Source organism: Salvelinus sp. IW2-2015, linkage group LG33 (assembly GCF_002910315.2).
Source record: "Salvelinus sp. IW2-2015 linkage group LG33, ASM291031v2, whole genome shotgun sequence".
NCBI classification, from domain to species: Eukaryota; Metazoa; Chordata; class Actinopteri; order Salmoniformes; family Salmonidae; genus Salvelinus; species Salvelinus sp. IW2-2015.
In genome coordinates, this window is record NC_036872.1 from 6,664,871 (window position 1) to 6,678,423 (window position 13,553).

General features: G+C 41.0%; 1 protein-coding gene across 1 annotated transcript in view; it reads left to right on the top strand.

Annotated features, from left to right (window-relative positions):
* The first annotated feature begins 760 nt into the window (after nucleotides 1-760).
* The window catches only part of LOC111958086 (uncharacterized), a 29,262-nt gene continuing 16,469 nt past the window's right edge, over nucleotides 761-13,553 (top strand). The window contains exons 1-6 of the mRNA XM_070437083.1: nucleotides 761-874; nucleotides 1,056-1,365; nucleotides 7,192-7,375; nucleotides 8,695-8,702; nucleotides 10,097-10,170; nucleotides 10,827-11,132. Coding sequence (XP_070293184.1) covers nucleotides 832-874; nucleotides 1,056-1,365; nucleotides 7,192-7,375; nucleotides 8,695-8,702; nucleotides 10,097-10,170; nucleotides 10,827-11,132 — 925 coding nt within the window. The 5' untranslated portion in view covers nucleotides 761-831. The remainder of the gene's footprint in view (nucleotides 875-1,055; nucleotides 1,366-7,191; nucleotides 7,376-8,694; nucleotides 8,703-10,096; nucleotides 10,171-10,826; nucleotides 11,133-13,553) is intronic.

Here is a 13,553-nt window from a genome sequence, read left to right on the forward strand (position 1 = left end):
TCCGTGCATTATCACTTATCTACCTTCAACATATTTGGCTGGATATCAAATAAAACTTTGAAGCCATTTTTCTCAGTTTCACAGTTGGGGTAGTTAATGCATTTTGCCTTGTAGGGTAGTATAAACCTTAAATGGTATATGAAAATGTTATTAATAATAACAGAACATCAGTGATCAAAATCAATGGTTCCCATTTATAGAATTGAAAATATATAGCCATTGGTCTGTTATGTTAACCATTTCTCTATTCAACTTGATTTATCAAACATGATTTATAGGCTTATGTTTTATCACCATCTTGTGGAGAAAGAGACAGAGGAGCAATGTCAGCATTAAAGAAGCAATCTGGGATTGGTACACCGAGGTCTACATCAAGTCTTTTTTTTTAGGAGGACGTTGAACAAGTTCATGTATACATCAGGAATTAATCACTTAGCTGAGTATTATTGATAAATCTGGTAAAAATACTTTTTTTTTTTATTTAGACAGTGAATGGGTGCATCCCAATATTACATCCTTTCTCCTGAAGTGTTCACTACTTCCCACAAGTATTAGATCGGTCGAGGCATGGGCTACTGGCATTCCCACCATGTTTCTTTCAAATCAGTGAAGGGAAGTAAAACAAGTGCACACTTTGGGAGGAAGGAGCGATAAGTAGATAATATAATTGGAACATAGCCCTTGTCAAGGACCGCAGGAAGTGACATCAGATTGGAGGAGAAGTTAGAAACCACAAGGCCCAAGTGACAGTGTTTCACTTCACATCATCTCTCTCAACTGAACACAATTATCTTCAGGTTCAATAGAGGACACATCAGAATCATCATAGAAATGTCTCTAGGCTCTGTTGTCATTCTTTACTCACTTTATTTAAGTAAGTGTGTCCATCACTTAGAATAGTTCATGGAGCAACTGTAAATTTCTAGAGGAAAATAGGAAAATAGTGTCTATGTCTGAATTTAAGTCTATGATTGATGCAAATATTGTGGACATGTGAATGCTTTTAACTTCTGCTAATGTATTTTTGTTTGAGTGTGTTGATTTTGTCATTGCAGTGTCAGTGTCAGGGCAGAAATTGGACCAGGAGATTTCATGGACTAGGAAAAAGGGAGAGGTTGTCTCCTTCAGCTGCAAAGACTATGACCGGTGTGGAACGGGTGTCTACTGGTACCAGAAGAAGGAAGGAGAAACTTTTACCTTGATTCTTATCATCAAAAAGGATACCTGCGGAGTCTATGGAAATTTCGACCATCCTCAAGAAGATGATTTCTCAGCCATGAGAAAGAAGAACACCTGTGATCTGAAGATCCAGTCAGTTAAAGTGTCCCATTCTGCCACCTACTACTGTGCCTGCTGGAACCCACAGTGAAAACTGATCCACACACCCTGTACAGAAACTCTGTGGTTTTAATCAAGCTAATAACGAAAAAAATATTTAAATTTTTTTGCACCCCAGGAAGTTACATAACTGTTTGAAATGACACTCCCAGCTGGTGTATCACCTCTCATCTTCATTCTCAACTGTATGATACAAACCATACTTCAGTAAAGATCTGTGAAATCAATTTGATTTTCAGTGATAATTTATTTTTCATATTCATATTGTTCAATGTTATAGTGTTATACAGCTTTTGATTTTCTCAATTCTTAAGCCCATATTCACTGAACATGGACTGTGGTTTAACAATATACTCTCTTTTAAGTGGTTCATCCAACCTGTATCCAGATATTTCAATAAAGTAACTTTACTGTGTGTTTTTTAGTATTCCACTTCTGTTTTTCAGTGGCTGCTTCAGAACAGTGGTTGCAACAGGACCAAATATCAGAGACTAGGAGAGAGAGACATATTGTCTCCTTCGGCTGCAAAGTACTGGTCGGTGTGCGGGTAACTTCGTCGACTGGTACCGGAAGAGAGAGGGTGAACCCTTCACTTGGATTCTAGACATTGATTTTGATGAAAATTCTGTCACCCCTGATACCACTCATCCTCAGAGACTGTACAGCAGAGTGGCTATGCATTTAGAGGTGAAGTGGCCGTGTTCACCCCCGGCGCAGAAGTGATCAAGGTTCAGTGGAAAGAACCTGGCCCCTGTGGCTCCCACAGTCAACCTACCTCTGTTTTCGGATTTCATCAAAGAATTTACAACAACCTGGCCCAACCCGCATACAGCTAAGCTGATGCTGCATGGGCGTGCCCCCTTCATGAAGCTGGAAGGGAGTGAAGAGGCGAAGGGATATGAAGCAGGTGTGTAGATGGTGAATAGGCTGAGGAACATGGATCTCTCAGTGGAGGAATACAGAACATGCGGTAGTTGTAAGGCCAAGTCTTGCTCCACAGTTAGCTGGGGCAGCTACTGCGAGAACTTGGGTAACTTCAAATGGGTTCCACATTCCAGGATGACCACTAAAGGTGGTACTTTAAAAAAAGCATGCTATAAGAAAGCAAAACACAAACTCTATTATTATCTTGTTATCTCCAAAACAGATTGAGCCACATAATTAATCAAACCAAAAAGTATTTTGGTATCAAAATTACCTTTTGACAATAGAGCCATACAGCTTTTATATTTTACTTAGATAAATCATACCTATGATATACACCATTCTACACACCGAAATAATTTAGAAATGTTATTAAAAGTTTCCCTCGACAGATTAGTTTGCCTCATTAGTTTGAGAGGTACAGACAGTATATCTACCTGCTAAATAAGCCCCTTCTTCAGGTCGTATTTATCATCCAGCACTTCCTCCTCAGAATCTACAAACGGAGCAAGCACAACAAAATCAAATAGATTATCTAAGAAAATTCAAAAACCCACACAGAGACAGGAAATGGCAACAAAAAAAAGCTATGCAATAACTCGATTTGAAACCGACATGCGTCATTACCAATGATGTAGGCTACACCAGATGTCTACCCAGGGGGAGGACCCACGGAGCCTCCTTGGCACTCCTCCACCAGTGTGAAAAATGTCTACATTCATTTTGTCCACATTTATTGTATTACAGACAACTTAATGCATACTTTTAAATTATATTATGTAAGCTAAACATAAAAATAACAAATTAAAAAATATAGAACAACATTTTACAAAGTATTCATGTAATTATGTCCTTGAAATACTGTATAATTCCATTAATTCTCACTGCTGTTCTGCTTTTCTGAGGAGTGCCAATATGGCCGACCGGTGGCTTCAAAGCCTCTCCATGGCCTAGACATAGCATCAGCAATCCAGGGATTATATACATCATTGATCACTATGTGGTGATACAGTATCAGAGTATACATATATGAAATAAAATATTATTCTGAATATATCTCTTATCTTGTCTTGGTTTCCCGAGAGCGTCTCTAATAATTGTCATATCAGTCCTTGGTACCAAAAGAAAATGTAGCATTTACAGTGCCTTCAGAAAGTATTCATAGGTCCTCCCGAGTGGCGCAGCAGTCTAAGGCACTGCATCTCAGTGCTTGAGACATCACTACAGACCCGGCTTCGATCCTAGGCTGTGTCGCAGCCGGCATGCCCTTGTCCCATTGCCCGGCATGTCCTTGTCCCATTGCCCTCTAGCAACTCCTTGTGGCGGGCCGGGCGCATGCATGCTGACTTCGATCACCAGTTGTACGGTGTTTCCTCCGACACATTGGTGCGGCTGGTTTCCAGGTTAAGCGAGCAGTGCGGCTTGGCAGGGTCATGTTTCGGAGGACGCATGGCTCCGTCCATACGCAGAGCCATCCGTCCATACGGATGGCTCTTTCCCGAGTCCATACGGGAGTTGCAGTGCGGGGACAAGACTGTAACTACCAATTTGATATCATGAAAAAGGGGTAAAAAGTACACAAAAAAAAAACATATTTCACATTTTCTTGTATTACAGCCTGATTTCAAAGTGGATTCAATGTATTTATTTGTCTCACGCATCTACACACAATACCCCATAATGTCAAAGTGAAAACATGTTTTTTGATATTTAAAAAAAATGCATTGAAAATGAAATACAGAAAAAACTAATTTACGTAGGTATTCATACCCCTGGGTCAATACTTTGTAGAATCACCTTTGGCAGCGATTACAACTGTGAGTCTTTCTGGGTAAGTCTCTAAGCGCTTTCCACACCCGGATTATGAAACATTTGCTCATTATTATTTTTAAAATTCTTAAAGCTCTGTCAAATTGGTTGTTGATCATTGCTAGACAACTATTTTCAGATCTTGCCATAGATTTTCAAGTAGATTTAAGTCAAAACTTTAACTCTACCACTCAGGAGCTTTCACTGTCTTGGTAAGCAACTCCTGTTATCACGGCGCAGGCTAAGTAGTACGAGTCTCGAGTTTATTATCTTTTCTGAACCACCCATCCCGGATAAGGGATAATTGTCATCAGAAATGCTGACTAGTATAGCCTAGCCAGCGTTATTGCAATATTGCAAAACACAGCTTAGCCTTTTGTTAATCCATCTGTCGTCTCAGATTTTGAAATTATGCTTTACAGCGAAAGCAATACAAGCGTTTGTGTAAGTTTATTGATCGCTCGACAAAACAATAAGTAGACCTAGCATCAGGTAACTTGGTCACGAAAATCAGAAAAGCAATCAAATTAATCGTTTACCTTTGATGATCTTCGGATGTTTTCACTCACGAGACTCCCAGTTAGACAACAAATGTTCCTTTTGTTCCATAAAGATATTTTTTATATCCAAATACCTCCGTTAGTTTGATGCGTTATGCCCAGGAATCCACCGGAAAGAGCGCTCGCGACAACCCCGACAAAAATCCCAAATTATATCCATAATGTCCACAGAAACTTGTCAAACGTTTTTTATAATCCATCTTCAGGGTGTTTTTCAAATATCTATTCAATAATATATCAACCGGGACAGTTGGCTTTTCACTAGGACAGGGAGGAACAATGGCACTTAAATCGTGTCTTTCCCATTCACCCTCTGAATGGCACACATACACAATCCATGTCTCCATGTCTCAACGCCTTTCTCTGTTACGCAGAACTCACTCTGAGAGCCCCCACCTATCCACTTACGCAATGTGCCCTTTCACGCTTATTCTTCAAAATAAAAGCCTGAAACTATGTCTAAAGGCTGTTGACACCTTAGGGAAGCCATAGAAAAAGAAGTCTGATATCCCTTTCAATGGGCAATAGGGATGCTTAGGAACAGAGAGGTTTCAAAAACAGGGTCACTTCCTGATTGGATTTTCCCCAGGTTTAACTCACAGACAAAAAATTTACAGTTTTGGAAACTTCAGAGTGTTTTCTATCCTAATCTATCTGACACTTATATGCATATTCTAGTTTCGGGGGCTGAGAAATAGGCAGTTTCAAATGGGTACGTTTTTTAGCCAAAAACGAAAATGTTGCCCCCTAGTCTTAAGAAGTTATAGTAGTTCGAGGGGAAGGCAAAAGCTGCAGCAATTCGCTGCTTGAGGTCTGAGAATGCCCGTTCAGCTGCTGGAGACCATATGAACGAAACCTTGGGAGAGGTGAGTACAAAGATGGGGGAAGCAAAGGTGCTGTAACCCCGGACGAAACAACGGTAGAAATTGGCAAACCCCAGGAAACGTTACAACTGCACTCTGGATGTGGGTTGAGGCCAATCCAACACAGCTCTCACATGGTCAGGGTCCATCTGAATATTCCCTGCAGTGATGATGTATCCTAGAAAGGAGATGGTGGAGTGATGTAACTCACATTTCTCAGCCTTCACGAAAAGCTGGTTCTCCAGGAGACGCTGGAGGACCTGTCGGACATGGAGGACATGCTGAGGGAACATTGGTCAGTCCGAATAGCATCACCAGGTACTCGTAGTGCCTGCTAGCTGTGTTCAAGGCAGTCTTCCACTCATCTCCTTCCCGTATCCAAACCAGATGGTAGGCATTCCAAAGGTCCAACTTGGAGAAGATGATTGCCCCCTGGAGAGGCTCAAAAGCTGAGGAGATGAGTGGTAACGGGTAACGTTTTTTAACGGTAATGTCATTGAGACCCCAGTAGTCGATACATGGATGCAGGGTATTGTCCTTCTTCTACACAAAGAAGAGGAAGTTGGACACATAATCTCTGCAGTGAGTCCTTAATATACTCTTCCATCGCTTTGGTCTCCGGACCCAACAGGGAATAAAGTCTCCCCCAGGGCGATGCAGTGACCTGTAGAAGGTCGGTAGCGCAGTCATATGGCCAATGCGGCAGAAGAGATGTGGCCCGGGCAGAGTTTAAAACCTCTCATAAGTCCTGGTACTCCATGGGAACGGCGGAGAGATCCAAGGTTTTCCCCAGGCCAGCAGGGAGACGTCCCGGGGCAGGCTGTGCCGACTTCCGACAATGAGCATGGCAAAATGGGTTCCAACCCATGATGGACTCCTTAGCCCAGTCAATAAGGGGATTGTGCCCTGGGTATATAAACCATGGGTATATGAGGAGACTCCAGGAGCAGAAACTGCATAGAATCACTGTGGTTGCCTGATACTTGCAGGTGGATAGGAACCGTACTGTGGTTGATTCTGCCAACAAAGRGCCCATCCAGCGCTCTGACGTCCATTAGAATGGAAAGGGGTTGAGTGGAGATTCCCAGCTTCGACACCAGGGTAGTGTTCATAAAGCTCTCATCGGCCCCAGAGTCAATGAGCACCATGATGGATTAAGGACTGGCATCCCCACAACAGGGTAGCATYGAGGGGGTTACGAGTAGTAAACCGTACTGTGGTTGATTCTGCCAACAAAGTGCCCATCCAGCGCTCTGACGTCCATTAGAATGGAAAGGGGTTGAGTGGAGATTCCCAGCTTCGACACCAGGGTAGTGTTCATAAAGCTCTCATCGGCCCCAGAGTCAATGAGCACCATGATGGATTAAGGACTGGCATCCCCACAACAGGGTAGCATGGAGGGGGTTACGAGTAGTAAAGCCTCACCAGTGTACTCGTTCCTACTGATAAGCCTGGTCTTTTAATGGGCAGGTAGATAAGAAATGTCCTGTAGCTCCACAATACAGACAGCTGTTGGTGTGTAGTCTGCATAAGCGATCAGCAGGAGACAATCTAGCCCAGCCCAGTTACATGGTCTCCGTAGTGTAGTTTTCCACACTACGGGAGTCTTGATGTAGCTGGAGCAGCTTACAAGTAACCTCTCTCCCAGACAATGGAGAATTGAACACCTTACGTATCTCCGCCACAAACCCCTCCAGACTGAGGCAAATGGCGAACTGTTGCTCCCACACCGTCGTAGTTCAGGCGAGTGCCATCCCGGACATCAGCGTTATGAGGTATGCCATCTTCGAGCGGTCCATGGGGAACGAAGAAGGCTGCAGCTTGAAGATGAGGGAGCACTGGGAGAGAAAGGCCAGGCAGGTCCCAGACTCTCCAGAGGAGGTAAGCGAGGTTCTCGGGACAGAGGGGAAGAAGCGCCGCTGGTGGCGGGGTTGCTGAGAATCTGGGGGATTACTGGTGTGGCTTGTATCGAATGCATGCTCATGGCCTTCTGCCAGGGAGTGGAGTCCCTGTAAATAGTTATAATACATTTAGAAGTCTATGGGAAAGTTTTCCAACCATAACACAGTGAGCTATGAGTTTTTCCAACTTGAGACCCTAGGGAGCATGAATGAATTGCCGAACCACAGCAACCTTGTACAGTACTTGTACAATTGGACAACAAAACAAATATGGCTGAGCTTGCTTTATGCAGGGTGCATCGTTATGCACCTGTCATTCAAAAGTTATTTGCTAAGTGTATGTCATCACTATGTTGGTAAGTTATTAACTACTTTCAGTCACAAATTTTGAATGAAACGTCTAGGTAGCCTAGCCAGCCAGTGCATTTGTGGCACACGTTATATATCAGTGGCAGATGCTGGCTTGGGTCTCTGAGCTTATTTATCTCAAATGTAGAGCACACATTTGTTTACATCTCTGTTTGTGAGCATTTCTCCTTTGCCAAGATAATCCATCCACCTGACAGGTGTGGCATATCAATAAACGGATTAAACAGCATGATCATGACACAGGTGCACCTTGTGCTGGGGACAATAAAAGGCCTCTCTAAAATGTGCAGTTTTTTCACACAACACAATGCCTCAGATGTATCAAGTTTTGAGGGAGTATGCAATTGGTATGCTGACTGCATTTGTCATTATGGGGTTTTATTTATTTTTTTATAATCCATTTTAGAATAAGGCGTAACGTAACATAACAAAATGTGGAAAAATTCAAGGTGTCTGAGTCCTTAAAATCTATTGCTGGTATATCTTTGTTACATTTTGAATAGATAAAAAAATATAAATATATGTATTTAACATTTATTTAACTAGGCAAGTCAGTTAAGAACAAATTCTTATTTACAATGACGGCCTACCCCGGCCAAACCCGGTCGACGCTGGGCCAATTGTGCGCCGCCCTATGGGACTCCATAATCACGTAGAGTAGAACAAAGCTGCTAATGAAAGAAAAATTAAGAACCAGGCAGATTCTTTTGCTTTTTCAAGTCTTGGAAAGCACGTAGGCTACAACTGTCCACAATTTCAGAGAGAGTATGAATTCCCCTCTCACTCCAAGCTGGGAAATATATTTGCTGGTCACCCAAGAGGAGACTGTGATTATTAAACAATGTAAAATGGGAGTGATGATTAATAATATACAGTATTTGCAATGGCTCCCCATTTAACACCATATTGTAAGCATTTGCGTCATGCCAGGGCCAAAGGTAAGTTTGGCTTTTTTGACATAGATCATGGAGCCTGTACGATTAGTGAAGGTGCTGGAGGCAAAATACAAAGCTGAAAAAGCGTGGCAAAGTTTCTGCACACTTCCAATCAGATGCAAATGTATTTTAATAGTAACTGAGCTTTTGGCCCGTCAACCTTCATCAGAGCCCAACACAGTAAAGACTAGGAGTGAGGGAAAGAGTGTCTCCTTCAACTACAGAGTTGTCAGCCAATGTAAGGCTTACATATTCTACTGGTACCAGAGGAGAGAGGTGAAAGAGACATGACAGAAAATGGACGCTGTTTCTTATAACTATCCAGTTGTCTCAGATCTGCAAGGAGGAGTAAAAGAGGGCCAACCTATTGGAAAGAATTGTCTTGTTTCCTACCCCATTATAGTGATAATTTACATCATACATTTTCATTATTATCTTCACATAAATTAACATACGTTTTGTTGTTGTTGACAGCAGTAAGCCTAAGCTTTTTTGAAAAGTGATTTTATACAAGGTAGAAACCTAATATTCCACAAATAATTTTGTAATTTAAATAACAGGTATTTGTATCAACATTTTAGCATTTTATAATAAACACGGTTTTACAGTGTTACATATTAGTTTCAATGGCACAACGTGTGCTTCAGAAGTAGCTAATATAGGCTCAAACGATTTTAAAAAATCTTCATTTCTGGCACTCCTAATGTTTGTGTTGTGCTCCTAACTTTTTTAAGTTGGAAGCACCAGTGCAACCAATGAAAAAACGTAATTTAAAACTTTGTCAGTAGAGGCCTCCCGAGTGCCGCAGCGGTCTAAGTCACTGCATCGCAGTGCTAGCTGCGTTACTACAGATCCTGGTTCGATACCAGGCTGTGTCGCAGCCGGCCGCGACCGGGAGACCCATGAGGCGATGCACAATTAGCTCAGCATCATCCTGGTTAGGGGAGGGTTTAGCCTGCCGGGATGTCCTTGTCCCATCGCACTCTAGTGACTCCTGTGGCAGGCCTAGGCTCATGCACGCTGACAAGGTTGCCAGGTGTACGGCGTTTCTCTGAGACATTGGTGTGGCTGGCTTCCGGGTTAAGCGTGCATTGTGTCAAGAAGCAGTGTGGCGGGGTTGTGTTTTTATAATAATAATAAAAAATATAAAAACATTATAATAATACTTTGGCAGTAGGCTTCATGTTCCAACTCATTCTATGTGTGTATATATATATATTTTAGCTCAAGAGGTATGCTTAGATATGCATAAAAATATACATATTTTTGTGCATACTGTAGAATTAAATATGTTTTGAATGTGCCCCCTCATATTTGAACCCCCTATGATATTTGGGGTGCATGATGCCGCTGAACCTTTGTATTGTTAACACAAGCTGATCCAAAACACAGTGAAGACTACTTTTTGACAAGGGAATTTTCACTGTGTATGGTTATGTATTTGGCTCTGGTACGAGACTTTATGTGACAGGTAAGAGATCCATTCCTCGGGTTTTCGAGCAGAAAAAAAAACTAAGCAGTAGTCATTAATAATTCATAATTAATCTATGTCTAATCAGTCCAAAATAATTGACAAAACTTCCTGCAGTTTTGCTCCAAATATGCACGCACTATTTACGATCAACCCATGTTAAAAAAATCTCTATATTATTAATTTGAACGTGTGTTATTAACCTGTATAATTGATTATTCAGATTTTCAAGGAAGCCATACGCACAATTTGCAGTATATTGCGTGTCCTTTATCATATAGATATACACCCTCAGTTAAATGTGTGATATAAATGTAAAGTAGTCTGATATAGGGCCAGAATGTCGAATTGTTTACTGAGCTAAGAATCTTATGATTAAAATAATATTGAACGTTATAATTGACTTTATATTACGAAATTGGATATTCCATAAAGGATAGTTGTTATGACAAAATAGACGAGTTGGTACATGGAAATTATTGATGTATGTAATTAATTGTTTACTTGAATATAGGCAGTAAAGCTGGATATAAAACAAATGGTGTGGGACATCACGATTAATCTTGACACCATAATACATCTGAAGTCTGAAAACGTGTGTGTGTGACGGTCCTTTCAAGAAGACTGTAAATGTTATTGTTTCTCTTGAAAATCAGACAATCACGTACGTAAACCCAAAGTGACGGTCTACCCAGCGTCCAACCCTGAGTCGAATGGGAAGACCACACTGCTATGTCTGGCTAGAGACATGTTTCCAGACTTGGTCAAGATCTCATGGAAGATGGAGGATGAATACGGCCAAACAGTGGAGGTGTCCAAAGCAGAGACGGAACAGCTGGAGCAGAGGGAGGAAGGACGGACGACCAGTATGATCACCATTGATCAAGAGAATGCGTGCAAGAACAAATACAGATGTTATGTGGAGCATGAAGGGGACACTCACGATGTTGACATGCTAAAAGGTAAAGCCAGTCATCGAAATAGTTTTACATTCGTGTGTATTGTTTTGTATACATCGTTATTCATGTATATTTATTAATGTAATATATTTATATGAGTCGGCTATCATGTAGGCTATTCAACCATGTAAAAAGTGCATACGTGCCAGGCATACGTGACATATTCAGTCGCTTTTGGGCCCCTCAGTCGTGTTCTCAACTTACTGTTGAGAGTTAGAATAGTAGAATACACAAGGCGTAAATTCGAAATGAGCATGTGCATCAGCAGTGTTTAGCTTGTTTTGTCAGTCATTGACAGGCATTTAACTGGCCATGTCAGCAAACCATTTTTGGATTGGTAAATTATACCCTTTACAGGCAGACTTTACGGCGTGTTGCCCGTATAAAAAAAAATCTGGAAATGTTTTTTAGAGACCAATTCATGCAGTCCTATTTTTACCACATTCTGGGATAAGCCTTTTATATCTCTCAGCAAGTTTAGGAGTGGGACTAGACCTGTGCAGATGTGGGTGGACATCAATCTTAATAATATACACCATCACAAAGAAATCCATTATTAATTCGTTTTAGGTAGGTCCTAAGAAACATGAGACACATTTAGAAAAAATCTCAAAATAATAGAATGGCATATTTAGAGTTTAATTTGGCTACTGGTCTGTGCAGCCTATATGCGCTGTCATATATAAAAGTGATATTTTGAAGACAAGCCCATGCTATTTTTTAATCCACCTTTCATCTCTTTTCTACCCTCACTCCGCTTTGTTAGGGAGCAGGTGTAGGGTCTTACATTGAGAGTATCTTCATCATGATACCGATACAAAAAAAATCGCAATCTAATGTCAAAAGCATGTGAGTCTCATGTTCATATTTCGCGGGCTTTGGGAGTTGACTTTTGGCGATCGAGCAAAAAATAATACACTTAACATAGGCTACATTTTTGCAAACTAAATGTTTCTGAACAGTGTTAGATGAGCATGTGAATAGATGAGCTATAAGTTATATTTTACCATGGTACCTCCGCTTACCATGGTACTGCCATTAGGCCTATACCTAAATAGTACCATGGTATTGCATCATTTATACCATGGTATAGATCTGAACAATGGTTTTAACTTTGAAGTATGATGGTACTGCGATGCACCAAAATAATACTATGGTATTGCCTCATTTATACTATGGTATAGATGTGGATCATGGAAATACCATTGGTTTTATACTGCATTATACATTCTACCATGGTAACACACAATCAGGATAAATGGTGCCAAAAATTATCATATGGTACCATATTTATTAATTGAAAATGTATTTTATCTTAATGAGAAAAACCTGTATAAATAAAGGATACATAAACATTTTAAAAAGTGTGTGTGTTACCATAGCACAGTGGCAGTATAATGCATTAAATAAATAAACACCACAAGGTCAAAAGAGATTGCTTGGTATTATATTGATTAATTTATATACCAGTATGGGCAAGTTTCTCATCAAATCAGAGGCAGGATGCTATTGTTGGTCCTAGTTTGTCTGTAACATCAATGAAAAAGGGGTAATACATTCTGTATTAATAGTACCGTTTTAATTTCAGGTTGGCAACACAGGGAACCCAAACATGAGCAAAAAACTGTACGATTGATAAAGATACTTAAGTAGCTTAATCTTTGGCATTTTGTAATCATTTAGAGTATTTATAGTCAAGGGTGTTGTGGTTGTTTCGCCCCGCAGATTGAGCCGCTCGCTCTAGTGGTTGCCTCACGCGCTCTCACTCTACAGTGGCTCTCGCGCTAGCATCCTAATAGTCAGTAAGTCAGTTGCAGTGTTGCCATGTTCTCAGTTCCCGCAAATTGGGCTATTTTGCTAATCATTTCGCGGGTGAAAATGTATTGGCCGCCGGTTGCCGGTTTTTGGCCTATTTCTAAGTTGCACCGCGGCCACGGTGGCATTTCTCTTTAAAAAGATTGTAACGACCCTGGGTTTATAAACGCGGATATCGACTCTGCCGCTTGAGCATGCTTTTGGGGCACAGTCGATAGCGGTATCAAGCTAAGTGCGTCTCAGGGGCTGCCCGAGTGTACATTTGAAATGGAAGTTTTGGAACTCCCTCGCGTGGTTCTTTTTATGGGGAAATGTCTTCAATGAAACTGACATTAGGCGAAATGTGGAGAATTATACATTTGCCTCTGTTGGCCATCAAGTAGCCTATGAATGTATAAACCATTGTAGGCTACCATTTGATACAATTCATATGTTGAAATGACGATATCACTGGAGTCATTGCAAATCAATTCGTGCCACTTGTGTAGCCTACCTGGAGCTCGTAAACCAATTTAATAAATAGCCTATGACTTCAGTTTGTTGTTGTAGCCTTGTGTTATTTTGAACGCATTAGATAGACGGTAACACTAGTCAGATTAGGCTACAGGT